General features: G+C 43.1%; 1 protein-coding gene across 2 annotated transcripts; it reads left to right on the forward strand.

Moving 5' to 3' along the window:
- The first annotated feature begins 4,344 nt into the window (after positions 1–4,344).
- Positions 4,345–27,980, forward strand: LOC110528405 (F-box only protein 42). 2 transcript variants are annotated; one of them, XM_021610448.2, is made up of 10 exons: positions 4,345–4,502; positions 5,186–5,467; positions 17,737–17,853; positions 20,205–20,339; positions 22,136–22,289; positions 23,438–23,548; positions 24,057–24,153; positions 25,799–25,855; positions 25,976–26,092; positions 26,223–27,980. In XM_021610448.2, exons 1-10 carry the CDS (start codon positions 4,445–4,447, stop codon positions 27,261–27,263), a joined length of 2,169 nt encoding a protein of 722 aa, XP_021466123.2. In that variant the 5' UTR covers positions 4,345–4,444; the 3' UTR covers positions 27,264–27,980. The 2 variants fall into 2 exon arrangements, with proteins under 2 accessions (XP_021466123.2, XP_021466124.2); XM_021610449.2 differs by having other exon boundaries at positions 4,373–4,502; positions 5,163–5,467.
- Positions 27,981–27,987: the final 7 nt, after the last annotated feature.

The following is a 27,987-nucleotide window of genomic DNA, read 5'->3' on the forward strand; positions in this document are numbered from 1 at the left end:
TCCACAGGCTTCCCACAATAAGTTGGGTGAATTTTGGCCCATTCTTCCTGACAGAGCTGGTGTAACTGAGTCAGGTTTATAGGCCTCCTTGCTCACATACGCTTTTTCAGTTCTGCCCACAGATGATTTTCTATAGGATTGAGGTCAGGGCTTTGTGATGGCCACTCCAATACCTTGACTTTGTCATCCTTAAGCCATTTTGCCACAACTTTGGAAGTATGCTTGGGTTCATTGTCCATTTGGAAGACCCATTTGCGACCAAGCTTTAACTTCTTGACTGATGTCTTGAAATGTTGCTTCAATATAACCACATAATTGTCCTGCCTCATGACGCCATCTATTTTGTGAAGTGCACCAATCCCTCCTGCAGCAAAGCACCCCCACTACATAAAACTGCCACCCCCGTGCTTCACAGGTTTTCTTTGGCTTGCAAGCATTCCCCTTTTTCCTCCAAACATAACAATGGTCATTATGGCCAAACAATTATATATTTTTTTCATCAGACCAGAGGACTTTTCTCCAAAAAGTATGATCTTTGTCCCCATGTGCAGTTGCAAACTGTGGCTCTTTTTATGGCAGTTTTGGAGCAGTGGCTTCTTCCTTGCTGAGTGGCCTTTCAGGTTATGTCGATATAGGACTCGTTTTACTGTGGATATAGAAAGAGATCCTTTGCTGTTGTGCTGGGATTGATTGATTTGGGAACTCGAGTCCCCTATCTACATCTATGGTCATCAGCAACCTTCTCTTCTTCATTGTTTTTTTTCTCCCAAAGTTATTGGTGCATTACCGCTACTGTGCTGGAGTGTGTGCCAGAGACAGGGAGGAACTAAATCAAATCAAATCAAACTGTATTTGTCACATGCGCTGAATACAGGAAGTGTAGACCTTACCGTGAAATGCTTACTTACAAGCCCTTAACCAACAGTGCAGTTCAAGAAGAGTTAAGAAAATATTTAACAAATAAACTAAAGTAAAAAATAATAAAAAGTAACAGAACAACATAACAATAACGAGGCTATTGTTTAAACAGGGCGTACCGGTACCGAGTCAGAGTGCGGGGGTACAGGTTAGTTGAGGTAATTTGTACATGTACGTAGGTGTGAAGTGACTATACATAGATAATAAACAGTGAGTAGCAGCAGTGTACAAAACAAATGGAGGTGGGGTCAATGTAATAGTCTGGTGGCCATTTGATTAATTGTTCAGCAGTGGAGCTGTGAAGGAGCCTTTTGATCCTAGACTTGGCGCTCCGACACAGCTTGCCGTGCGGTAGCAGAGAAAACAGTCTATGCCTTGGGTAACTGGAGTCTCTGACAATTTTCTGGGCTTTCCTCTGACACCTCCTATTACTGTATATCCTACCTGCCAGCTCAGTTTCTCTAAGAAAATAAAACAAAAGATTGGATACTGTATCAACTCAATAAACTCTTTACACTTAATTCCTGTATCCCATTTTCTCTCATACATATTCTCAATCTCTCTCCCTCCCATACCACCCACACTGTATCAACACATGCTCTACAGTTTATATTTCCTGGCAATAATCACACCTTCCGGTTGAATGTTTTCCTATCAGATTTGATTACTTATTCAGCCAAATGTGACCCAGCCTAAGTCTTGTAAAGTCTTCTGTCTCGTGCTGACTTCCTCCATCCCCAACGTTTCCACAGTTCTACAGCTGCATCACCGCCTGGTGTGGCAACTGCTCGCCATCTACCCTACAGAGGGTAGTGTGTACGACCCAGTACATCACTGGGGCCAAGCTTCCTCCCATCCAGGACCTCTATACCAGGCGGTGTCAGAGGAAGGCCCTAAAAATGGTCAAAGACTACAGCCACCCTAGACATAGACTGTTCTCTCTGCCACCGCACGGCAAGTGGTACCGGAGCACCAAGTCTAGGTCCAAAAGGCTCCTTAACAGCTTCTACCCCTAATCCATAAGACTGCTAGACAGTTAATCAAATGGCTACCCGGACTATTTGCATTGACCACCCTCCTTTTTTACACTGCTGCTACTCGCTGTTTATTATCTATGCATAGTCACTTTACCCCTACTTACATGTACATACAGTTGAATTTGGAAGTCTACATACACCTTAGCCAAATACATATAAACTCAGTTTTTCACAGTACCTGACATTTTATCCTAGTAAAAATTCCCTGTCTTAGGTCAGTTAGGATCACCACTTTATTTTAAGAATATGAAATGTCAGAACAATAGTAGAGAGAATTTTTTATTTCAGCTCTTATTTCTTTCATCACATTCCCAGTGGGTCAGAAGTTTACGTACACTCAATTAGCATTTGGTAGAAATGCCTTTAAATGGTTTAACTTGGGTCAAACATTTCGGGTAGCCTTCCACAGGCTTCCCACAATAAGTTGGGTGAATTTTGGCCCATTCTTCCTGACAGAGCTGGTGTAACTGAGTCAGGTTTATAGGCCTCCTTGCTCACATACGCTTTTTCAGTTCTGCCCACAGATGATTTTCTATAGGATTGAGGTCAGGGCTTTGTGATGGCCACTCCAATACCTTGACTTTGTCATCCTTAAGCCATTTTGCCACAACTTTGGAAGTATGCTTGGGTTCATTGTCCATTTGGAAGACCCATTTGCGACCAAGCTTTAACTTCTTGACTGATGTCTTGAAATGTTGCTTCAATATAACCACATAATTGTCCTGCCTCATGACGCCATCTATTTTGTGAAGTGCACCAATCCCTCCTGCAGCAAAGCACCCCCACTACATAAAACTGCCACCCCCGTGCTTCACAGGTTTTCTTTGGCTTGCAAGCATTCCCCTTTTTCCTCCAAACATAACAATGGTCATTATGGCCAAACAATTATATATTTTTTTCATCAGACCAGAGGACTTTTCTCCAAAAAGTATGATCTTTGTCCCCATGTGCAGTTGCAAACTGTGGCTCTTTTTATGGCAGTTTTGGAGCAGTGGCTTCTTCCTTGCTGAGTGGCCTTTCAGGTTATGTCGATATAGGACTCGTTTTACTGTGGATATAGAAAGAGATCCTTTGCTGTTGTGCTGGGATTGATTTGCACTTTTCGTACCAAAGTACATTCATCTCTAGAAACATACATTATGTTAATTAGCATCAGAAGCTTCTACAGCACAGTCAACTTCTAAAGGCACAGTCAACTTAGTGTACGTAAACTTCTGAGCCACTGGATTTGTGATACAGTGAATTATAAGTGAAATAGTCTGTCTGTAAACATTTGTTGGAAAAATGACTTGTCCTAACCAACTTGCCAAAACTATAATTTGTTGACAAGAAAATTGTGGAGTGGTTGAAAAATGTGTTTTAATGACTCCAACCTAAGTGTTTGTAAACTTCCCGACTTCAACTGTAAATGGCCACAAAATCCTGATATACAGTTAACAGCGACCTCTACTGCATGGACATTGTACATGTACATTGGGAACGCGCATAGATTCCTGACATAAAACTGTACTCCTCCAAAAATAACATGTTTGAAGATTTACTGATTTGAATATAGGAGGAGCACCTATGTGTTTAAAGATCCATTCTCTCTATATGACTTCGTTTATCCCAACTTTGTTATTGTAAGTGACCTTTCATTTAGGTATGGCAACTTGGTTTAAACTTCATTCAGGTGCAGAAATAGAGATGGTCTTTTCACTTCGGTGTAAAAATAAAATGTTATTTTTTTGGTCGCGTACACATATTTTGCATATGATATCGCAGGTGCAATGAAATGCTTATGTTTCTAGCTCCAACAGTGCAGTACTACGAACAATACAAAATAATAGACAACTCCCAAAATGTAAACAAATGAATTAAGAAAAACCTAAATGAGCAAAGTCAGAGTCCGGAAGATAAATGTATTTGTATCAAATCAAATCAAACTGTATTTGTCACATGCGCCGAATACAACAAGTGTAGACTTTACCGTGAAATGCTTACTTACAAGCCATTAACCAAAAGTGCAGTTCATGAAGAAGAAAATATTTACCAATTAGGCTCAAATAAAAAGTAGCACAATATGAATAACGAGGCTATATGCAGGGGCACCGGTACCGAGTCAGTGTGCGGGGGTACAGGCTAGTTGAGGTCATCTGTACATGTAGGTTGGGGGCGAAGTGACTATGAAGTACAAACAGTGAGTAGCAGCAGTGTACAAAAGAGAGGGTGATGTAGATGATCAAATTGGTATCAATGCAATAATATAAAATGTGGGTCATTTCTTGATTTGATAGTAATTTGATTCAATATGTTGTGTTTGTTTGTCATGGTAAAGTATTTTAGTCCAATAGACCTAGCAATACCGATTATTACCAATCCACTTCCTTTCTCGAGTTCTTGACCATGACGATTTACGTGCGCGCTCCCGCGTTGCAGATGATGCTGCCACTGATGAAGATGGCGAATGCTTGGAGTATGGCGATTTACTGCAGAAGCTGATAAAGGGAATGAGAAGAGATAATTCACAAGATAGAAAACCCACTAAAGAATACGTGCAGAATTACGGTGAATATCAAAGCTGTTGGGGTTATGATTGGAAGGGAAATATGGCCCCTGAAAACCTGACAGAAATAGAGCAGAAACCAAACAAACCACTAACGTTAGTAGTTTCTTACTGCATCCTAGCTGGCTAACTTAACGCGTTAGCTAGCTACTTTAGCTATACCCACTAGCTAGCAAGCCATCTCTAACGTTATATTCCACAGATACACTGGCATTTTTCATTACAGTTTTCCACGGATTGTTAGCAAAATATAAATTATTTGACACAGTGTTAACTAATTTGATGCCCTACCATAGATGGAAATTCTAATTAGTGAGGGCGGGCCAGAAGGGATGCGTTCATCGGTGGATGTTAATGCTACTAGTAGCTAGCTAACGTTATTGTGCCAATTAGCTAACCACTTTCCTTAGTTATCCAGCTAGCTAGCTACATTAATTAAGCAGGTTGCTAGTTAGCTTTAGTTTAGGACACACCATTGGGAGTCTGTGTATTGGTTCCAACCAATACACATACTCCCTGTCCCAAAGCTAGCAAGCTAAATTAGCTACAGTATGTCTATGCCCACCTTGTTGTAATTTCCCAAAACTACCATGAAGCACATGTCACGTGATGGAATTGATGGAAGGTACTATTATTGTTTGTCTTTGGGCCCACCTTTTTAGTGTCATCTCCCATCTATGTCCAGGCACAGAAAGAATGTCCCGCTCTTCAGACAGTGATGATGGGTACTTTGTTGCCATGGATACAGAGGAAGATGTATCAGGGCCTGTTGGAATTGCACAGGGGGAAGATCTGAAATTGGGGACCAGCAGAGGAAAGGGGGACGTAGAAGGCTGCAATGAGGGTGAGGGGACAATGGTGGAGCTGCCGGAGGAAGTCCTAGAATACATCCTGTCCTTCCTCTCACCATACCAGGAGCACAAGACCGCTGCACTGGTGTGTAAACAGTGGTATCGCCTCATTAAAGGTATGTCTCTCTACTGATGACATAACAACCTCCACCACCATTCTAAACCCAAATAGTAGTGCTGTGCAAATAACCCAAATAAAAATGTTTGGGATTGACCAACAACGTTGGTTCAAATCAAATTGTATTAGTCACATGCGCCGAATACAACAGGTATTCAACCTTATAGTGAAATTCTTGCTTACAAGCCCCTAACCAACAATGCCATTTAAAAAATTCCAGATAAGAATAAGACATAAAAGTAACAAGTAATTAAAGAGCAGCAGTAAAATAACAATAGCGAGACTATATACAGGGGGGTACTGGTACAGAGTCAATGTGTGGGGGCACTGGTCTGGTTAGTTGAGGTAATATGTACATGTAGGTAGAGTTATTAAAGTGACTCTGCATAGATAATAACAGAGAGTAGCAGCAGTGTTCCAGAGGAGGGGGGCAATGCAAATAGTCTGGGTAGCTATTTGATTAGCTGTTCAGGAGTTTGTTCAGTGATGTACTGGGCCGTTTGCACTACCTCATACCTTCTGTAGTGCCTTGCAGTCGGAGGCCGAGCAGTTGCCATACCAGGCAGTGATGAAACCAGTCACGATGCTCTCGATGGTGCAGCTGTAGAACCTTTTGAGGATCTGAAGACCCATGCCAAATCTTTTCAGTCTCCTGAGGGAGAATAGGTTTTGTCGTGCCCTCTTCACGACTGTCTTGGTGTGCTTGGACCGTGTTAGTTTGTTGGTGAAATGGACACCAAGGAACTTGAAGGTCTAATCCTGAACCACTGCAGCCCGTCGATGAGAAATGGGGATGTGCTCGGTCCTCTTTTTCCTGTAGTCCACAATCATCTTGTTTGTCTTGATCACGTTGAGGGAGAGGTTGTTGTCCTGGCACCCCATGGCCAGGTCTCTGACCTCCTCCCTATAGGCTATCTCGTCGTTGTCGGTGACCAGGCCTACCACTGTTGTCATCAGCAAACTTAATGATTGTATTGGAGTCGTGCCTGACAGTACAGTCCTGAGTGAACAGGGAGTACAGGAGGGGACTGAGCACACACCCCTGAGGGGCCCCTGTGTTGAGGATCAGCGTGGCAGATATGTTGTTACCTACCCTCACCACCTGGGGGTGGCCCTTCAGGAAGTCCGGGATCCAGTTACAGAGGGAGGTGTTTACTCCAGGGTCCTTAGCTTATTGATGAGCTTTGAGGGCACTATGGTGTTGAACGCTGAGCTGTAGTCAATGAACAGCATTCTCACATAGGTGTTCCTTTTGTCCATGTGGGAAAGGGCAGTGTGGAGTGCAATAGAGATGGCATCATCTGTGGATCTGTTGGGGCGGTATGCAAATTGGATTGGATCTAGGGTTTCTGGGATAATGGTGTTGGTGACAAGTCTTTCAAAGCACTTCTTGGCTACAGACGTGAGTGCTACGGGTCTGTAGTCATTTAGGCAGGTTACCTTAGTGTTCTTGGGCACAGGCACTATGGTGGTCTGCTTCTAACATGTTGGTATTACAGACTCGGACAGGGAGAGGTTGAAAATGTCAGTGAAAACACTTGCCAGTTGGTCAGCGCATGCTCGCAGTACACGTCCTGGTAATCCGTCTGGCCCCGCGGCCTTGTGAATGTTGTCCTGTTTAAAGGTCTTACTCACATTGACTGTGGAGAGCATGATCACACAGTCTTCCGGAACAGCTGTTGCTCTCATGCATGTTTCAGTGTTATTTGCCTCAAAGTGAGCATTGAAGTAGTTTAGCTCGTCTGGTAGACTCGTATCACTGGGCAGTTCTCGGCTGGCTCCTTTTGTAGCCTGTAATGGTTTGCAAGCCCTGCCACATCCGACGAGCGTCAGAGCCAGTGTAGTACGATTCGATCTTAGTCCTGTATTGAAGCTTTACCTGATTGATGGTTCGTCGGGGGGCATAGCGGGATTTCTTATAACTTTCGGGTTAGAGTCCCGCTCCTTGAAAATGGCAGCTCTAGCCTTTAGCTCAGTGCGTATGTAGCCTGTAATCCATGGCTTCTGGTTGGGGTATGTACGTACGGTCACTGTGGGGACGACGTCAACGATACACTTATTGATGAAGCCAGTGACTGATGTGGTGTACTCCTCAATGCCATCGGAGGAATCCCGGAACGTATTCCAGTCTTTACTGGCAAAACAGTCCTGTAGCTTAGCATCTGCTTCATCTGACCACTTTTTTTATTAATTTAGTCACTGGTGCTTCCTGCTTTAATTTTCGCTTGTAAGCAGGAATCAGGATGATAGAATTATGGTCAGATTTGCCAAATGGAGGGAGAGGGAGAGCTTTGAATGCGTCTCTGTGTGTGGAGTGAAGTTGGTCCAGAGTGTTTTTTTATTTTTTATTTTTATTTTACCCCCCCCTCTGGTTGCGCATTTAACATGCTGATAGAAATTTGGTAAAACTGATTTAAGATTCCTTGCATTAAAGTCCCCGGATGCTAGGAGTGCCGCCTCTGGGTGAGCGTTTTCTTGTTTGCTTATGGCGGAATACAACTCATTCAATGCTGTCTTAGTGCCAGCCTCTGACTGTGGTGGTATGTATGTAAACAGCTACGAAAAATACAGATAAACTCTCAAGGTAGATAGTGTGGTCTACAGCTTATCATGAGATATTCTTCCTCAGGCGAGCAATAGCTATAGCTGTTATTTATAAAAATACATAGTCTTCCGCCACTTGTCTTACCAGACACCGCTGTTCTATCCTGCCGGTACAACGTGTAACCAGCCAGCTGTGTGTTGATAGTGTCGTCATTCAGCCACAACTCCGTGAAGCATAAGATATTACAGTTTTTAATGTCCCGTTGGTAGTTTAATCGTCCGCATAGGTCATCAATTTATTCTCTAAATATTGCACATTTGCTAGCAGAATGGAAGGAAGTGGGGGTTTTATTCGATCGCCTACGAATTCTCAGAAGGCAGCCTGCCCTCCTGCCCCTTTTTCTCCGCCTCTTCCCGGGGATCTGGGCCTGTTCCTGAGAAAGTAGTATATCATTCGCATCGGGCTCGTCAGACTCGTTAATAAAGGGAAAAAAATATTCTGCCAGTCTGTGGTGAGTAATCGCAGTCCTGATGTCTAGAAGTTATTTTTGGACATAAGAGATGGTAGCGGTAACATTATGTACAAAATAAGTAAAAACATTTTTTTATAAACAAACAAAAAAACATGATCGGTTGGGGACATGTAAAAAACGTCACCCTTCTCCGGCGCCATTGTTACTCTCAAATACAACTCAAATACTTGAATTGCATTTATAAAAAATTATAATTTGTGAGCCCAGTGAGCTGTTTCTCTAGAGAGAAATCAAATCATTTATGAGAGAATCAAGTGGAGAACTATGTGTGGCAGTGGCAGTGAGTGGCAGTGGCGCAGCGTTCTAAGGCTCTGCTTTGCAGTGTTGATGCGCCTTTACACCCTGAGGTTCAATACCAGACTGTGCCACAGCCGTGAGTGATCGGGAGCCCCATAGGGCTGTGCACAATTGCCCCAGCGCTGTCCAGGTTAGTGGAGGGTTTGGCCGGGGGCCTTTCCTTGGCTCATTGCGCACTAGCTACTCATTGTGGCTGTTCGGGCCACAATGAGCTGACTTTGGTTGTTGGTCAAACTTTGTTAACTCCAATAAATTGGTTATGGCTGGCATCTGGGTTAAGCGAGCAGTGTGTTAAGAAGCAGTGTGGCTTGGCGGGTCATGTTTCGGAGGACGCTTGTCTCAACATTCGCCTCTCCCGACCCCATTGGGGAGTTTCAGCGTTGAGGCAAGATCTTAACTACCAATTGGATATCATGAAATTGGGGATAAAAATGGGATAAAAAAATAAATATACGTAACAAAAATATTAACGCAACTTCCATACATACAGTTCATATAAGGAAATTAGCCAATTGAAATAAATTCATTAGACCCTAATCTATGGATTTCACATGGCTTGGAATACAGATATGCATCTATTGGTCACAGATACCTTAACAAAAGAAAAGGTAGGGGTGTGGATCAGAAAACCAGTCTCTATCTGGTGTGTGACCACCATTTGCCTCATGCAGCGTGACACATCTCCTTTGCGTAGAATTGATCAGGCTGTTGTGGCTTTTCGAATGTCCCACGCCTCTTCAATGGTTGCGAAGTTGCTGGATATTGGCAGGAATGGGAACATGCTGCCGTTTCCATCGATCTAGAGCATCCCAAACATGCTCAATGGGTGACATGCAGGCCATGGGAGAACTGGGACATTTTCAGCTTCCAGGAATTGTGTACAGATCCTTGGAACATGGGGCTGTGCATTATCACGCTGAAACATAAGGTGATGGCGGCGGATGAATGGCACAACAATGGGCCTCAGGATCTCTTCACGGTATCTCTGTGCATTCTTATTGCCATCGACAAAATGCAATTGTGTTCATTGTCCGTATCTTATGCCTGTGTAACAGTATAGCTTCTGTCCTTCTCCTCGCCCCTACCTGGGCTCGAACCAGGGGCCCTCTGCACACATCTACAACTGCCTCACACGAAGCATCGTTACCCAACGCAACACAAAAGCCCAGGCCCTTGCAGAGCACGTGGAACAACTACTTCAAGGTCTCAGAGCGAGTGATGTCACCGATTGAAACGCTATTAGCGCGCACCCCGCTAGCTAGCTAGCCATTTCACATCAGTTACACCTGCCCATACCACAACCCCACCGGCACCATGGGGCACTTTGTTCACAACGTTGACATTAGCAAACCGTTCGCCCACATGTATACATGTGGTCTGTGGTTGTGTGGTTGGTTGGATGTACTGTTCTCTAAAGCGACGTTGGAAGCAGTTTATGGTAGAGAAATTAACATAAAATGTTCTGTTAACAGCTCTGGTGGACATTCCTGCAGTTAACATGCCAATTGCACACTCCCCCAAAATGTCAGACATCTGTGGCATTGTGTTGTGTGACAACTGCACATTTTAGTGGCCTTTTTGTCCCCAGCACAAGGTGCACCAGTGTAATGATCATGATCACTTTACATATTGCGTTTTATATTTTTGTTCATTGTATGTGGGATGCTGGACTGAAAGGAGTTGTAGTTTTCATTAAGCAAATATTCAACCTAGTTCAGCACAAACGTGGTGAAATACAATGACCATAATCCATTGCGCTTGTTTTTTCTGGCTCAGACAGAGATGGATACACTTTTATGCCTGCTACATTAGGTTAGATATTTTGTTGTTACAAAGTGGGATTAAAATTGATTGTCATTTATTTTGTCAACGATCTACAGAAAATACTCTTTCAAAATGGAAGAAAAATTATATTTGTAAAAATGAATACTATCTTCATTAGAATTAGTATTCAACCCCTAATCACATTTGGAGGTGATTACAGCTATGAGTCTTTTGGGTAAATCTAAGAGTTTTTCACACCTGGATTGTGCATGATTTGCCTGTTGTTATTTTTTTAATTCTCTAAGCTCTGTCAAATTGGTTGTTGATCATTGCTAGACAACGATTTTAAGATCTTGCCATAGATTTTCAAGCAGATTTATGTCAAAGCTGTAACTCGGCCACTCACCATCTTCTTGGTAAGCAACTCCTGTGTAGATTTGGCCTTGTCTTAGGTTGTCTTTCTGAAAGCTGAAATCAGATTTTAACTGAAACCTGGCTAAGATGCAAAGGAAATTCAAGAAAAGCGGGTACAAAAATTGTCAGACCAATAGTGGCGTTGAGAGAAAAAAAGAGACATTGTCTTTGAAAGAGATCGGACTGCAATAGCATTAAATAGTCCCCGCGATATGCAACTGTTCAGGGAAGTCAGGAACCAATACACGCAGTCAGCCAGGAAAGCAAAGGCCAGCTTTTTCAAGCAGAAATTTGCATCCTGTAGCTCAAACTCCAAAAAGTTCTGGGACACTGTAAAGTCCATGGAGAAGAAGAGCACCACCTCCCAGCTGCCCACTGCACTGAGGCTAGGTAACACGGTCACCCCCGATAAATCCATGATAATCGAAAACTTCAACAAGCTTTTCTCAACAGATGGCCATGCCTTCCTCCTTGCTACTCCAACCTCGGCCAACAGCTCCGCCCCCCCGCAGCTACTTGCCCAAGCCTCCCCAGCTTCTCCTTTACCCAAATCCAGATAGCAGATGTTCTGAAAGAGCTGCAAAACCTGGACCCGTACAAATCAGCTGGGCTTGACAATCTGGACCCTCTATTTCTGAAACTATCCGCCGCCATTGTCGCAACCCCTATTACCAGCCTGTTCAACCTCTCTTTCATATCGTCTGAGATCCCCAAGGATTGGAAAGCTGCCGCTGTCATCCCCCTCTTCAAAGGGGAGACACTCTAGACCCAAACTGTTACAGACCTATATCCATCCTGCCCTGCCTATCTAAGGTCTTCAAAAGCCAAGTCAACAAACAGATCACTGTCCATCTCGAATCCCACCGTACCTTCTCCGCTGTGCAATCTGGTTTCCGAGCCGGTCACGGGTGCACCTCAGCCACGCTCAAGGTACTAAATGATATCATAACCGCCATCGATAAAAGGCAGTACTGTGCAGCCGTCTTCATCGACCTGGTTAAGGCTTTCGACTCTGTCAATCACCATATTCTTATCGGCAGACTCCGTAGCCTCGTTTTTTTTAATGACTTCCTTGCCTGGTTCACCAACTACTTTGTAGACAGAGTTCAGTGTGTCAAATCAGAGGGCATGTTGTCCGGTCCTCTGGCAGTCTCTATGGGGTGCCACAGGGTTCAATTCTCGGGCCGACTCTTTTCTCTGTATATATCAATGATGTTGCTCTTGCTGCGGGCGATTCCCTGATCCACATCTACGCAGACGACACCATTCTGTATACTTCTGGCTCTTCCTTGGACACTGTGCTATCTAACCTCCAAACGAGCTTCAATGCCATACAACACTCCTTCCGTGGCCTCCAACTTCTCTTAAACGCTAGTAAAACCAAATGCATGCTTTTCAACCGTTCGCTGCCTGCACCCGCACGCCCGACTAGCATCACCACCCTGGATGGTTCCGACCTAGAATATGTGGACATCTATAAGTACCCTAGGTGTCTGGCTAGACTGCAAACTCTCCTTCCAGACTCATATCAAACATCTCCAATCGAAAATCAAATCAAGAGTCGGCTTTCTATTCCGCAACAAAGCCTCATTCACTCACGCCGCCAAACTTACCCTAGTAAAACTGACTATCCTACCGATCCTCGACTTCGGCGATGTCATCTACAAAATGGCTTCCAACACTCTACTCAGCAAACTGGATGCAGTCTATCACAGTGCCATCCGTTTTGTCACTAAAGCACCTTATACCACCCACCACTGCGACTTGTATGCTCTAGTCGGCTGGCCCTCGCTACAAATTCGTCGCCAGACCCACTGGCTCCAGGCCATCTACAAGTCCATGCTAAGTAAAGCTCCGCCTTATCTCAGCTCACTGGTCACGATGGCAACACCCATCCGTAGCACGCGCACCAGCAGGTGTATCTCACTGATCATCCCTAAAGCCAACACCTCATTTGGCCGCCTTTCGTTCCAGTACTCTGCTGCCTGTGACTGGAACGAATTGCAAAAATCGCTGAAGTTGGAGACTTTTATCTCCCTCACCAACTTCAAACATCAGCTATCTGAGCAGCTAACCGATCGCTGCAGCTGTACATAGTCTATTGGTAAATAGCCCACCCATTTTCACCTACCTCATCCCCATACTGTTTTTATTTATTTACTTTTCTGCTCTTTTGCACACCAATATCTCTACCTGTACATGACCATCTGATCATTTATCACTCCAGTGTTAATCTGCAAAATTGTAATTATTTGCCTACCTCCTCATGCCTTTTGCACACATTGTATATAGACTCCCCCTTTGTTTTCTACTGTGTTATTGACTTGTTAATTGTTTACTCCATGTGTAACTCTGTGTTGTCTGCTCACACTGCTATGCTTTATCTTGGCCAGGTCGCAGTTGCAAATGAGAACTTGTTCTCAACTAGCCTACCTGGTTAAATAAAGGTGAAATGAAAAAATAAAAATAAAACCTAACCTGGTGTGCATTTCTTCTGTCTCCAGAAAGCAGGCTGAATCAGGTTTTCCTCTAGGATTTTGCATGTGCTTAGCTCCATTTTTATTTTTTATCCTGAAAAACTCCCCAGTCCTTAACGATTACAAGCATACCCATAACCAGGGCTTGCGACTAACTTTTTTCATCACCATTCCGAAGTGCAATTTCAACTAATCCAAACTGAACTTGAACTGTCCCAAAATGGAAATATTTATTTTATTTTTTGATATGCGACCATGGGTCAAGGTCATTTACAGTGCTTTTAAGGTCATTTGTGTATTTCTGAGTTCATGAAAACAGACGCATCATTACATTATTAATAATTATAATTTATTAATTGAACATGCTAAACAAATGTATACAATAATATATCTAAGAGAACAATGTTATTGGGAACTGGTTACTGAATACACTTAAGTTAGAGACATTACATTCCACCATCAGCTGTCCCATGAAACCACATGACACAACAATATAAACAATAAAGAACGTGTGTTCCCCAGCCTTCACTTTCTCTGCTTCACCCTCCCTCTTCAGGTACTGAAAAATGGTCGTCTTTACCTTTTTGAGCACTACCACTTGCTCACGGCCAGGGCCTAAAATTTACTTTCTGGTACATCAGCCACTGTGGCAGGTAGATTTCAAACCAGACCAAATAATTTTTGGGCAAAAATTGCACTAACAAAACAGATGAGCGTGCTTTGTAATGTCTCTAAAACAAAAAATGTATTACTAGTAAGGAGTAATGTGGTATTGTTTAAGTAAATATTTTGTGACCTGAAACTTTTAACCAAAATATCAGATGAGACAAAAATGTTCACCTGCCTCTTTAAGGGCAGGAGGTTACCATGGTAATGCGACTCGAGTCATGTTTGTGCCTGTACATTGGGAGCCTGACAAGTATCCACGTTGCTTCTCTTCCTCAGCAGTTCAAACTCAAATATTGAAAAACAACCTAGCTTTTGAACAAAACAGTGTAAATAGCCAAGGAACACAAGGACAAAGTCTTCAGTAGACTTCCGTTTCAAGTTAAACAGACTTTTATGCCTGTGCGCAACGCTTCTAAAAATGAATATGTAACTCCGCTCTTCACGTGTGCACACTTAGACCCCAGCCGGGCAGTGTTGCACACGTGGCAGAAATACTTTGCACATTTTACAGTGTGCATTTGGTTCAGCTCAGGGAGATATAACCATATTCTGTAGAATACTATAGTAGCTAGCCTATAGACGATGCAAATGCCGCAGCAACTCCTGGCACACGAAATCTCAGTTCCGGGCCGCTGGGCCGCAGACAGGCTGGGAGAGAGTCAAATGTGCATTTTAATAGGTCTATTTGCCCAACATTGGAATGATATTCTAATATTATACATCTCCCGAGTCCGTATGGGAGTTGCAGCAATGGGACAAGACTGTAACTACCAATTTGGATATCATAAAATTGGGGAGAAAAGGGGTTAAAAAAAAAATAAGCAAATATTTCTAGATATGCCATTAACCAGCATTTCTTCTACTGTCCAAAGTCAGTAAGGCACAATCATATTGTTGCATCTTCAGATATTCTAAGTTTCTACTATTATGCTCTATAATCATATGTCGCATTATAAAAACCTCTAGCATCAGGTGCGTGTTTGAGAATGGTGTTCTCCCGTACTAGCATTTTTGAAAATTCACGCTTATGGCCGAGACGAGTAAACCCATTGCTGCGCTTGTAATGTGAATTATTCATAGTTTATCAACTCTTAAGCTAAATGTTGTGATCTGTTTCATCAGCCTCGTCTTTGTTTTTATTAATTTTATTTTACCTTTTACCTTGAGGCAAGTCAGTTAAGAAAAAAATATTATTTTCAATGGCGGGACAACCTAGGAACAGTGGGTTAACTGCCTTGTTTAGGGGCAGAACAACAGATTTTTAACTTGTCAGCTCAGGGATTAGATCTTGCAACCTTTCAGTTACAAGTCCAATGCTCTAACCACTTGGCTACCTGCCGCCCCAGTTGTGTTTAAAATTTTTTTAGTAATGAACCACTGTTTTGTGCATTTATTTTTCTGGTCCATCGTCCCACAACTGTCTGTTTTGAACGATCCCAGACATATTTTTATTGTACCCGGGACGCCCTTAATTCTGAGCCACCACTATGCTTGAAAATATGGAGAGTGTTACTCAGTATTGTGTTGTATTGGATTAGCCCCAAACATAACATTTTGTGTTTAGGACAACACGTGTATTGCTTTGCCACACTTTTTGCAGTATTACTTTTTAATTTAACATTTATTTATTTGGTTAATTCGGTTAAGAACAAATTCTTATTTACAATAATGGCCTACCGGGGAACTTGTTCAGGGGCAGAACACCAGATTTTTCCCTTGTCAGCTCGGGGATTCGATCCAGCAACCTTTCGGTTACTGGCCCAACACTCTAACCACTAGGCTACCTGCAAACAGGATGCATGTTTTGGCATATTTTGTATTCTGTACAGGCTTCCTTCTCACGCTCAACTAGGTTAGTATTGTGGAGTAACTACAATGTTGTTGATCAGTCCTCAGTTTTTTCCAATCACAGCCATTGCACTGTAACTGTTTTAAAGTCACCATTGGCCTTAGGGTGAAATTCCTGAGGGGTTTCCTTCCTCTCCAGCAACTGAGTTAGGAAAGACACCTATATCTTTGTACTGGCTGGGTGTATTGATACACCATCCAAAATGTAATTAATAACTTCACCATGCTCAAAGGCATGTTAAATGTCGTTTTTTTTACCCATCTACCAATACTGTAGGTGTCCTTCTTTGCGAGGCATTGGGAAACCTCCCTGGTGGTTAAATCTGTGTTTGGGGTCATTCAAAAATCATGTTAAACACTATTTTTGCAAACAGTGAGTCCATGAAATTTATGTGACTTGTTAAGCAAATGTTTACGCCTGAACGTATTTAGGCTTGCCGTAACAAAGGGGTTTAATACTTATTGACTCAAGACATTTCAGCTTTTCATTTTTTATTAATTTGTTTTTAAAAAATCAACCAAAAGAATTCCACTGACATTATGGAGTATTGTGTTTGTGTGTGAAGGCCAGTAACAAAAAAAACTCAATTTAATCAATTTTAAATTCCGGCTGTAACAAAGTGGAGAAAGTAAACAGGTGTGAACACTTTCTGAAGGCTCTCTACACACAGACCACATAGACTGCATGAGAGAGGAATGTACACCACAACGGTGATAGAGGGATAGAGACAGTTCGTGAAAGTATGTCTTATCTACTTTGGAGAACTAGTCAAATGATTGTCAAGACAGCTCTGCAGCATACTTAGGCAGGCTAAGCTAGTTAAATATGATGACTAATGACAGTACAGTATGGAGAACACACAGAGATAACGTCTGGCTGGCTGGCTGCTACTGCCTGAGCAGAGATAACGTTGTCTGGCTGGCTGCTACTGCCTGAGCAGAGATAACGTTGTCTGGCTGGCTGGCTGCTACTGCCTGAGCAGAGATAACGTTGGCTGGCTGCTACTGCCTGAGCAGAGATAACGTTGTCTGTCTGGCTGGCTGCTACTGCCTGAGCAGAGATAACGTTGTCTGGCTGGCTGGCTGGCTGCTACTGCCTGAGCAGAGATGAGATAATGACTTTAAGGAATTTAAAATATTAGTCATCAAATAAATATATTAGAGTCATCAAATAATATACACAACTTAAATATTTTATTATTTCATAGTAATTTCATTTTTTTCAATTCATATCTACCCAATGTGGACCTGACGGATACAATATAATATTTTCAATGTTTTGGCAATTGAATGTTTACAATTTTTGGCTTATTTAATAATTAATTTAATGTAAAGTAAATACATAGTGAAAACGTGATTATTTTGTAATAATTGAACTGAAACCGAACCGACCTCATAAAGCACTAATTAAAGCACTAATCGCTCAGCATTACCAAAAAGGCAACAACATGCCATTATGCTGCATTTTGAGACCCCCAAGTGGAAACCCAAACTACCACTCAGCTGTTTGACTGAAGTGGTTTCTTTTTCACAATGGGTCAAGTAACGTTTATTCCATTTTCAGATCGGACACTGAGTCAACCATGACAATAAGTGACTTGTTATTTCAAAAACAGTTAAGATAATGACGTGTTACTTATTATGTTGCTTTTATTGTGGCTGTGACTCACATAAAACCATAATAGTCACTCACCTCATCTCCAATCTCTTTCTCCCCCCAGGTGTTGCATATCAGTGTTACCATGGTTTTCTGCGGGCCGTCCAGGAGGGCAATATTCAGTGGGAGAGTCGTACATACCCATATCCTGGAACACCCATCACGCAACGCTTCTCACACAGTCAGTATACAACATATACCACCCCTTTGTTGAATTGAGTTGATTGGCCATGGTATAAGCTGGATAATCAACTCCAGGCTGTGTAGTCCTAAGTATTATCTTTAAAAAAGTAATGCCATACACAATTTAAATTGGAAGTATTAGGGATAGGGCATTGAAGGTGTAAGTCTGTTGAATAGCCCCATCTTGTTGCAGGGGTTGGATTTGGAAAAGGTTATTTATGGGGGCCAGATATTTTCTACATGGGATTACTCTTTCCTAAAACCGGTATAAAAAAACCATGCACAAACACAATTCTAATCTTATGAAGCTCTTTAAATGTAATGTTGCTAAAAGTTCATTTTAAGTGCTTTAAGATTAGCCTAATTCAGTGCATCAAATTGTTTAATTACATACATAGCTTCATCTTTTAGTTTTTATTTACACATAGGAAACCTTTGTGCATGGCATCTCAGTTGACTAGTATCATATTCTGTTTTATTTTCTATTTCTTTATCATTTTATTTTTTTTATTTTTTTACACATAGAAACCTTTTATGCATGGGATATCTGTTGACTAGCTTTTGCGGAGAAGTCTCTCTCCCCAACATCAGTAGAGAACGTGGGGGAGAGATTTGGTTGTGTGTGCAATAAGCATAGAACACTATTTTATATAAGGAATTGGCAACTCGTTCTCATTCTGAGAAATAAGATAGGCTTACACTTGATTTCAACATCTGAACAAAGTGGACAGGCTAGCCTGCTGTTCAAACAGTTGGAGACAGAAGGGTGTGTTCATAACAATTCAACTGTTCAACCTTGTTAGCTAGGAAATAGATCCTAGTTGGCTAAACTTGAAATACTAAAGATTAGCTGGCTACTCACTAGCACGTGAGATTGTTTTGAGACCTTGTGTTCATTTTCTATAATGTCTGCTACAAGAAGTTAGTCATTATTAGTGAATGTGCATTATTCGTTTTTCTTTTCACATTTGTAACAAAAAAGGGCATTTTCATAGACAGACTTGAAAGCCAGATCAGTGATTATTGGAAAAAAAAGCAGCTTAAACTATTTTGATAAAATAATTTAATTAGTGGGGCTTATACACTGAGTGCACAACACATTAAGAACACCTTCCTTTTCCCCTCAGACAGCCTCAATTTGTCGGGGCATGGACTCTACAAGGTGTCGAAAGCGTTCCACAGGGATGTCAAGTTGGCTGGATGTCCTTTAGGTGGTGGCACATTATTGATACACACGGAAACTGTTGAGCGTGAAAACCCAGCAGTGTTGCACTACCATACCTGTTCAAAGGCACACTTCAATCTTTTGTCTTGTCCATTCACCTGCTGAATGGCACATGTTTTGTACACTCTTGTGTATTTAGCCTAATTTCACATGCATGGAATTAATTTGATTATTGCTGACTGTTTGAAATGCATTGTATTTGACCTTTATTTGTACATCAAAGATTATTTAGAGAAAACATTTAAGAAATCGATGTATATCGTGAATCAACCATAAGCTTGAAAAAATCCAGATGATTTTCAGGCCATATTGCCCAGCTCTAACTGATGGTGACTGAATATAGTTGCGCGGTGTAGCGAAATAGAGCCTTTTGTTTGGGCTCAATTCAGAGGAGAAAATGTATTTTGAAAATATGTCTGTTTTTCAATCATGTCAATAACTGTTTTATCCCTCCCCTGTAGTCTTAAATTAAGTCCATTCAGTTGATTGAAGATCACTGAAAAACATCTGATACGAACTCATCAAGCATTTTCGTTAGTTATGTGTTAGCTTTGTTGTGTTGGAGAAAAGCAACTATGTCCTCCCTAATCTCACAGGCTGTTCTCTTGAGAGTATTATTACCCTTTCTTAGCCACCAAACGTCATTATGTAAAAGTGGATCAGGATGCTCAGCAGACTACGAAGCAAGCAATGTTGCAGTCTAGATGTTGATCGGATAACATTCATGATCGCCAAAACTGAGTCCATGGTCTTTTTCACTCACAGCTGAGTTAAGTACAAAGCATGCTTTGGTGTATTGGGCAGTGTAGTGATCTCCTCTGCGGTGAAAGAGCCGACAGGCGGACAGACCCTTGTACCCCTGTTTGCAGCTCTAATTGGCTGTAACTGGTATGTTGGGTGATATTGATTGACAGCAATTAAGGGGTGGGACTACAAGAATACAGATTCTCCCATTGGAGAATATTGAACGAACGCTCCTTTTGGCCCTAAACACTGGATTTTTAAATGAACGTTCATAATTGATCAAAAGGCTATTCTAAATTGATAAACAGGCAGGATCTGGCCCACGGACGCCAGTTAAATAGACCTGGTTATGACTCAAACCAAGTATGCGTGTGTTGCAGGTGCATGCTACTACGACTCCAACCAGTCCATGTATGTGTTTGGGGGCTGTACTCAAAGTAGCTGCAACGCTGCCTTCAATGACCTGTGGAGACTTGACCTCAACAGCAAGGAGTGGATCCGCCCTTTAGCCTCGGGTAAGAAATCAGCCCTTTTTCTTTTCTTTTTTTAAACCTTTATTTAACCAGGCAAGTCAGTTAAGAACAAATTCTTATTTACAATGACGGCCTAGGAACAGTGGGTTAACTGCCTGTTCAGGAGCAGAACGACAGATTTGTACCTTGTCAGCTCGGGGATTCGAACTTGCAACCTTTAAGTTACATAGGGTGGATACTGCCTACTTGTAACAAGGAAAGTGAAAATAACGTTCCTTGATGGTTCGTGTGCTTTACACATGGCGGTAAAAAATAAAAAATGTTTTTTTGTTTTAGTCATTTTTTTAACTCTGCTTGCAGATGTAATTTGTCATGTTTAAATCGACTTTCAACCTTTTGTATGCATGACATAGAAGTATGTACAGTGCATTTGGAAATTATTCAGACCCCCTTTTCCACATTTTGTTCCATTACAACCTTGTTCTAAAATGGATGAAATAAATAAAAAATCCTCATCGATCTACACACTACCCTATAGTGACAAAGCCAAAACAGGTTTTTAGATATGTTTGCAAATTTATATAATGTAAAAACAGATACCTTTACATAAATATTCAGACCCTTTGCTATGAGCTGTATCCAGTTTCCATTAATTATCCTTGAGATGTTTCTACAACTTGATTGTCCACCTGTGGTAAATTCAATTGATTGGACATGTCTATTTTAGGTCCCACAGTTGACAGTGCATGTCAGAGCAAAAACCAAGGCATGAAGTCGAAGGAATTGTCCGTAGAGCGCCGAGACAGGATTGTGCCGAGGCACAGATCTGGGGAAGGGTACCAAAACATTTCTGCAGCATTGAAGGTCCCCAAGAACACAGTGGCCAAGAACCACCCGATTTGTCACTCTTGACAGAGCTCCAGAGTTCCTCTGTGGAGATGGGAGAACCTTCCAGAAGGACAACCTTTTCTGCAGCACTCCACCAACCAGGCCTTTATGGTAGAGTGGCCAGACGGAAGCCACTCCTCAGTAAAAGACACATGACAGCCCGCTTGGATTTTGCCAAAAGGACTCTCAGCCCATGTGAAACCAGATTCTCTGGTCTGATGAATCCAAGATTGAACTATTTGGCCTGAATGCCAAGTGTCACATCTGGAGGAAACCTGGCACCATCCCTACATTGAAGCATGATGGTGGCAGCATCATGCTGTGGGGATGTTTTCAGCGGCATGGACTGGGAAACTAGTCGGGCTCGAGGGAAAGGTGAACGGAGCAAAGTACAGAGATCCTTGATGAAACCCTGCTCCAGAGCGACGTTTCACTTTCCAACTGCACACAGCCAAGACAACGCAGAAGTGGCTTTGGGACAAGTGTCTGAATGTCCTTGAGTAGCCGAGCCAAAGCCCGGACTTTAAACCAATCTAACATCTCTAGAGAGACCTGAAAATAGCTGTGCAGCGATGCTCCCCATCCAACCTGACAGAGCTTGAGAGGATCGGCAAAGAAGAATGGGATAATCTCCCCAAATACAGGTCTGTCTAGCTTGTAGCGTCATACCTAAGAAGACTGGAGACTGTAATCGCTGCCAAAGGTGCTTCAACAAAGTACTGAGTTTAGAGTCTGAATACTTTTCATTTAGAATACACTTGCAAAAATTTCGAAAAACCTGTTTTTGCTTTGTCATTATGGGCTATTGTGTGTAGATGAGGGGGGAAAAACAATTAAATACATTTTAGAATAAGGCTGAAACGTAACAAAATGTGGAAAAAGTCAAGGGGTCTGAATACTGTCTGAATGCTCTGTATGAAGGCTTATTCTTACTCCTTTTGCCCACACAGGCTCCTATCCGTCTCCTAAAGCGGGTGCTACCCTGGTGATGTACAACAATCTGCTGGTGCTGTTTGGTGGATGGACTCGACCTAGCCCATACCCACTACATCAGCCTGAGAGGTTCTTTGACGAGATCCACACATACTCCCCCTCCAAAAACTGGTAAGAGGAAGAGACCAGAAGGTTTGGAGATAGGCCTAGACCCTGTGAATGAATTAACTCCTTTAGCCATACAGTATGTGTCAACATCACATGTTGACTACTGTTCACTCTCATACAGGCTGATAGTCAGAGTGCTACTACTCATGACAATTATTTCTGTGTAGAGACTGAAAACCCAAAGCCCCACAATAGTATGGCATTGGTTTAAGCTCAACATTATGTGCAAATCTCCATACCATCATATCTAAGCCAATGACACCAATGTCAATGAAAATTCGCAAATCAACTTGGAGGTATGACACACTCCGTCATGAGTCGTCCGGCTGTTACCAGATTTTTAACAGGGTTGTTAGCTATTGAGTTTTAGAGTTATTTTCTGTACCCACCTAGCTCAAATTCTAGATGTCAAATTAAAACGAGACTATATTGTCCTGAAAGTGAACATTGGACTTAAAACTTCTTGGTGACGGGGCAGTATTTTCACGTCCGGATTTGGATAGAAAGCACTCTGAAGTTTCTAAAACTGTTTGAATCATGTCTATGAGTATAACAGCACTTGCAGGTGAAAGTAGCAGGTGAAACCCCGAGGACAAACCATTCAGATTTTTTTTTTTTTTTTGAGGTCACTCTTTTCAATGGTGTTTCATTGGAAATCCAGATTTCTAAGGGACCTTCCTTGCAGTTCCTACCGCTTCCACTGGATGTCACCAGTCTTTAGAAATTGGTTGAAGTTTTTCCTTTGTCAGCTCGGGGATTTGAACTTGCAACCTTTCAGTTACTAGTTCAACGCTCTAACCACTAGGCTACGCTGCCACCCCAATTAGTGTTTAGTGTGATTAGATTAGTGTGGCTTGTGTGAATACAATACTTTAACTTGTATTCAGTACAAATCACATTATTATGGAGGCACCTCCTCTGCAGTAGGACAATAGACAAACAATAGACAAACATAGCTACTGTAGTAGCTCAAAGTTGTGTGCTGGAAAATCTTGGCAGAGCATGGGTGGAATAACATTGTGGGGCTTGTGAATTTCCTTTTTCTTCAGACCAATGCCTGCTTCTCACTTAATTATACTTATAGCCTTACCTAGCCATCAGTCTTTTACCCTCATCTAGCTAAGCCCGTAAACTTCTCCATGTGCCCTCAGGTGGAACTGCATCGTGACAACCCAAGGACCCCTACCCATGGCCGGTCACTCCTCCTCCGTCATAGGGAGCGTCATGGTGGTGTTTGGAGGGTCGCTAGGGGCCCGCCAAATGTATGTCATTACTTTGACGAGCTTTTACCTTTTGAGTTTTCTGCACATTTTTACTATGCTGTGCCAAACCAGACATTTTATTTTTTTAATTTTACCTTTATTTAACTAGGCAAGTCAGTTAAGAACAAATTCTTATTTTCAATGACGGCCTAGGAACAGTGGGTTAACTGCCTGTTCAGGGGCAGAACGACAGATTTGTACCTTGTCAGCTCGGGGGTTTGAACTTGCAACCTTCCAGTTACTAGTCCAATGCTCTAACCACTAGGCTACCCTGCCGCCCCAATTACAATGGAACAACCTGACACATCAGTTAAAACACTTAAAATAAATACAGTTGTGGTGTAGCGAGACAATGTTCAAAGGTTGTAATGTGAATGTCTTGAAAGTAAAGGGAAATCATGTCATTAAACTGTTTTTTTCAATGTTGATAGTTGTCTGTGAATCTGTCAAGGTGTGTGTGCTTTTGGCTCACCGTGTCCCCCTGCTCTCTCCACTGGTCCCAAATCAGGAGTAACGAGGTGTGGGTTCTGGATCTGGAGCAGTGGTCCTGGTCCAAGCCCACCATCTCGGGGCCGTCCCCACACCCACGAGGAGGCCAGTCTCAGGTCAGGATGATGTTTTTCCTTCACACCTTCTCCCCTCAATACCTCCATCACCCTCTACATATCTCAATTCCTGCATTTCCACCACACACCCTCCATATCCCCATCATGTAGTATTTCAGATTATTTAGTAAATACACTACCATTCAAACATTTGGGGTCAGTTATAAATGTCCTTGTTTTTGAAAGAAAAGCACATTTGTGTTCTTTATAATATCAAATTGATCCGAAATACAGTGTAGACGATGTTAATGTTGTAAATTACTATTGTAGCTGGAAGTTGCAGTTTATTTGTATTTTTATGGAATATCTACAGAGGTCCATTATCAGCAACCATCACTCCTGTGTTCCAATGGCACGTTGTGTTAGCTAATCCAAGTTTATCATTTTAAAAGGCTAATTGATTATTAGAAAACCCTTTTGCAATTGTTAACACAGCTGAAAACTGTAGTTCTGATTAAAGAAGCTATAAAACTGGCCTTCAGACTAGTTGAGTATCTGGAGCATCAGCATTTGTGGGTTCGATTACAGGCTCAAAATGGCCAGAAACAAAGAACTTTCTTCTGAAACTCATCAGTCTATTCTTGTTCTGAGAAATGAAGGTTGTTCCATGCGAGAAATTGCCAAGAAACTGAAGATCTCGTACAACGATGTGTACTACTCAGCTAACCAGAATAGAAAGAGTGGGAGGCCCCGGTGCACAACTGAGCAAGAGAACAAGTGCATTAGTGTCTAGTTTGAGAAACAGGTGTCTCACAAGCCCTAAACTGGCAGCTTCATTAAATAGTACCCGCAAAACACCAGTCTCAATGTCAACTGTGAAGAGGCGACTCCGGGATGCTGGCCTTCTGGGCAGAGTTGCAAAGAAAAAGCCATATCTCAGACTGGCCAATAAAAATAAACGTTTAAAATGGGCAAAAGAACAGACACTGGACAGAGGAATTCTGCCTAGAAGGCCAGCATCCCAGAGTCGGCTCTTCACTGTTGATGTTGAAACTGGTGTTTTCTGTGAAGGAAGTAGTACACAGCGTTGTACGAGATCTTCAGTTTCTTGGCAATTTCTCGCATGGAATAGCCTTCATTTCTCAGAACAAGAATAGACTGACGAGCTTCAGAAGAAAGTTCTTTGTTTCTGGTCATTTTGAGCCTGTAATCGAACCCAGATATGCTGATGCTCCAGATACTCAACTAGTTTAAAGAAGGCCACTTTTATTGCTTCTTTAATCAGAAAAACAGTTTCAGCTGTGCTAACATCAATGCAAAATGGTTTTCTAATGATCAATTAGCCTTTTAAAATGATAAACTTGGATTAGCTAACACAACATGCCATTGGAACACAGGAGTGATGGTTGCTGATAATGGGCCTTTGTACGCCTATGTAGATATTCCATTAAAAATCAGCCGTTTCCGGCTAAAATGGTCATTTACAACATGAACGATGTCTGCACTGTATTTTTGATCAATTTGATGTTATTTCAATGGACAAAATGTGCTCTTTTTTTTTTTTTTAAACAGGGACATTTCTAATTGACCCCAAACTTTTGAAAGGTATCTGTCTGTGTTTTTACAGGGAATACAAGTGACCTTTTTTGTGGCTCGTATAGATGGTTATCTACATGTTCTAAATGTATTTTCTCCTCGCTCACAGATTGTGATTGACAACAAGACTCTTCTTATTCTGGGAGGCTGTGGAGGCCCTAATGCAGTGAGAGCCTATGTTCTCTAATGAAAGGCAGCATTATTATTGTCCATGCATAAAAAGCTCTGCCCTCTTGTTTTGCTGTTTGTGACTCTCCACCTCCCTTCTCTCTCATGTCCCTGCTAGCTGCTGAAAGATGCCTGGCTCCTGCACATGGGTGCCCCACCCTGGACATGGCAGCAGCTGAGGGTGGAGAACGACGACCATGGAGCCCCAGAACTGTGGTGCCACCCTGCTTGCAGGGTATGTGTGGCTCTCTGTCATCTATCCCCTGCCTCACTGCACTAAACACTGTTGGGATATTGTTTTGTACGTTTACTTTCATCTGAACTTCCTTCATTGTTTTCTGTCGTCCATCCCACACTCTCTCCAGGTTGGACAGTGTGTAGTGGTGTTCTCCCAGGCTCCGTCTGGCCGTGCGCCACTCAGCCCCAGCCTGAACTCTCGGCCCTCCCCCATCAGTGCCTCTCCTGGCCCCCTGGGCCCAGAGCCCCCCTCGCTGCGCTCCCAGTCCCCTTTAAGGAGCGGCGCCGCCGGGGTCGTCCTGGGGGCAGTTGAGGAGGCCCCCTGTGTGAACGGCCGCTGGGGGACACTGAGACCACGTCCCTCGGCCAGAGGGGGTGCCAGAGAGGGTAGCCCCGGCTCCTCCTCTCAACAGCCATCCCCCTCCCAGGGGCCTGACAGCCCGCCTCTGGCCTCCCTCCATCCTCTACTCAACGGTTCATCCCCCTCTCCCCGGACCAGCCCTGCCCAGGATGCCTCCCCGCCCTCTCGCCCCCCTGTCTCCTCGGACTACGGCTGGGAGTCTCCCCCCTCAGCCACCCACCCCCTTTCTGAGGTACCCAGCACTAACGGCGTGCACACGCCTCCACCTGCCCATGGCTCCCCACGCACTCCCCCGGGGGCCGTGTCCCCCGCAGCCCTGAGACGAGGCCTGGAAGCTGTCAAAAACCTGTCCTCTTCATCCTCCTCAAACCCCTTGTCCCAAGGAGCTGCTTCAGGAGGAAGTGGGGGAGGAGTGGCTTCAGCAGGAACATCCCCCTCTTCCAGCCCGCCACAGGCTGCTGCTGCCGGGTCTGACGGACACTCCATCCCGCCTATCGCACGGCGGCTTGGCCACCACCCGCCCCAGAGCCTGAACGTGGGCAAGCCCCTGTACCAGTCGCTCAATTGCAAGCCCATGCAGATGTATGTCCTGGACGTGTCCCGAGCCAAAGCAGCCGGTCTCGTCTCCTGGAGGGTTTACGGGAACGGCACCCCCGGTGCCGTCACAGGCCCCCCCGAGACCAGCCTTCACACAGTGGTCCAGGGTAGGGGCGAGCTCATCATATTCGGGGGCTTGATGGACAAGAAGCAGAACGTGAAGTACTACCCTAAAACCAACGCCTTGTACTTTGTGCGCGCTAAGAGGTAATGCAGCGATGGATGGGTTTGTGAGTGACGCCAAAGTGTTTGCTAGGTAACGGACGATCAAGCCATCCTAACCCATACAAGGGAAGTCAAACAAGGCCTTTTTCCTCTACCGCTGAGGATTGTGGGAATAGAATGTGTCACACTAATTCTTGACGTTCCTCTCCCCTCTCACACTAACTTCTCCCTCTACCCCCATCTTCCTATCACATAACTTAAAAGAAAATAACATTTCAGACAGTACATTTAATAAGACACTTGAGGATGTTGTTGCTATAATGGTGACTGTTGGATGAATGGGCATCCTGACCTCCCAACACCTGCTCTGTGTGTGTGTGTGTGTGTGTGTGTGTGTGTTTGATGAAGGTTGGTCAAATGGCCTGAGTGGACAGCAGTTAATCCCAAAAGATGTAGACAGTTTCTTTTCCTCTTTGGTCGCCCCGCTTTGAACTTACTGAAAGAAAATAAAATGGACCGAGCCTTGCGCTTGTTTACGAGGGCGCAACAGTGGACAACAGACTACCTTGCTTTTTTTAAATCACTCTTTCAGCCTGCATTGTTTACATTGGAAACTGTGTGAGTGTGTGTAATAGCATGGATGTTGGTGTGTGTGTGGTGTAAATGCATGTTGATTGTTGTTTAGGGGGGGGGCTCGGGAGGTTGCTGCAGTGTACTGTGTAAGCATAAGAAAACAATAAAGGCCTCCATGTCTTAACTGTCAGGTTGTG

Source organism: Oncorhynchus mykiss, chromosome 7 (genome assembly GCF_013265735.2).
Source record: "Oncorhynchus mykiss isolate Arlee chromosome 7, USDA_OmykA_1.1, whole genome shotgun sequence".
Taxonomy (NCBI): domain Eukaryota; kingdom Metazoa; phylum Chordata; class Actinopteri; order Salmoniformes; family Salmonidae; genus Oncorhynchus; species Oncorhynchus mykiss.

Excerpts from the sequence above, each read along its gene's own strand:
- LOC110528405 (XM_021610448.2), top strand. The coding sequence starts at position 4,445 with ATGAGAAGAGATAATTCACAAGATAGAAAACCCACTAAAGAATACGTG. Across the intron at positions 5,468-17,736 it reads GTGGTATCGCCTCATTAAAG|GTGTTGCATATCAGTGTTAC; the intron begins GTATGTCTCTCT and ends TTCTCCCCCCAG. Across the intron at positions 23,549-24,056 it reads TCGCTAGGGGCCCGCCAAAT|GAGTAACGAGGTGTGGGTTC; the intron begins GTATGTCATTAC and ends GTCCCAAATCAG.